At 48.6% G+C, this 1,497-nt stretch overlaps 1 protein-coding gene across 1 annotated transcript in view; it reads left to right on the top strand.

The window, feature by feature from the left end:
- Window positions 1-341: 341 nt before the first annotated feature.
- The window catches only part of inhbaa (inhibin subunit beta Aa), a gene marked incomplete at its 5' end in the record, with an annotated part of 3,752 nt that continues 2,596 nt past the window's right edge, over window positions 342-1,497 (top strand). The window contains one exon of the mRNA XM_039790968.1: window positions 342-698. Within this exon, the coding sequence (XP_039646902.1) occupies window positions 342-698 (357 nt within the window). The remainder of the gene's footprint in view (window positions 699-1,497) is intronic.

Below are 1,497 nucleotides of genomic sequence, written 5' to 3'. Positions count from 1 at the left end.
TCTCATCCTGACCCTATACGTGTCTTTGTGTCTGTCTCATCCTGACCCTGTGTGTCTTTGTGTCTGTCTCATCCTGACCCTATGTGTGTCTTTGTGTCTGTCTCATCCTGACCCTATACATGTCTTTGTGTCTGTCTCATCCTGACCCTTTGTGTCTTTGTGTCTGTCTCATCCTGACCCTTTGTGTCTTTGTGTCTGTCTCATCCTGACCCTATACGTATCTTTGTGTCTGTCTCATCCTGACCCTTTGTGTCTTTGTGTCTGTCTCATCCTGACCCTATACCTGTCTTTGTGTCTGTCTCATCCTGACCCTTTGTGTCTTTGTGTCTGTCTCATCCTGACCCTATGCGTGTCTTTGTATCTGTCTCATCCTGACCCTTTGTGTCTTTGTGTCTGTCTCAGGGGACTCTCCCGGCTCGGTCCACTTCGTGCTCTCTAAAGAAGGAGGCGGCCTGTCTCTGGTGGAGCAGGCCAACGTCTGGCTCTTCCTCCGCCTGGCCAAGACCAATCGCAGCCGAGCCAAAGTCACCATCAGCCTCTTCCAGCAGCAGCGGGGGGGGGGCGGGGGGGCCCGGCTGCCCGGGGGGCGCCAGTCCTCGCCGCAGGACGACGTCCCGCTGTCGGAGAAGACCGTGGACACTCGCCGCAGCGGCTGGCACACCTTCCCCGTCTCCGCGGCGGTCCAGGCGCTGCTACAGGTGTGACAATAGATCAGAACTGTGAACTGGGTCAGATTTAGACTGTGAACCGGGTCAGATTTAGACTGTGAACTGGGTCAGAATTAGACTGTGAACTGGGTCTGATTTAGACTGTGAACTAGGTCTGATTTAGACTGTGAACTAGGTCTGATTTAGACTGTGAACTGGGTCTGATTTAGACTGTGAACTGGGTCAGATTTAGACTGTGAACTGGGTCTGATTTAGACTGTGAACTGGGTCTGATTTAGACTGTGAACTGGGTCTGATTTAGACTGTGAACTGGGTCTGATTTAGACTGTAAACTGGGTCTGATTTAGACTGTGAACTGGGTCAAATTTAGACTGTGAACTAGGTCTGATTTAGACTGTGAACTGGGTCTGATTTAGACTGTGAACTGGGTCAGATTTAGACTGTGAACTGGGTCTGATTTAGACTGTGAACTGGGTCTGATTTAGACTGTGAACTAGGTCTGATTTAGACTGTGAACTGGGTCTGATTTAGACTGTGAACTAGGTCTGATTTAGACTGTGAACTAGGTCTGATTTAGACTGTGAACTAGGTCTGATTTAGACTGTAAACTGGGTCTGATTTAGACTGTGAACTGGGTCAAATTTAGACTGTGAACTAGGTCTGATTTAGACTGTGAACTGGGTCTGATTTAGACTGTGAACTGGGTCAGATTTAGACTGTGAACTGGGTCTGATTTAGACTGTGAACTAGGTCTGATTTAGACTGTGAACTGGGTCTGATTTAGACTGTGAACTAGGTCTGATTTAGACTGTGAACTAGGTCTGATTTA

The sequence above is a fragment of the Perca fluviatilis genome, chromosome 22 (assembly GCF_010015445.1).
Source record: "Perca fluviatilis chromosome 22, GENO_Pfluv_1.0, whole genome shotgun sequence".
In the NCBI taxonomy this organism is placed as follows: domain Eukaryota; kingdom Metazoa; phylum Chordata; class Actinopteri; order Perciformes; family Percidae; genus Perca; species Perca fluviatilis.
This window is presented reverse-complemented; position numbering and strand designations above follow the sequence as displayed.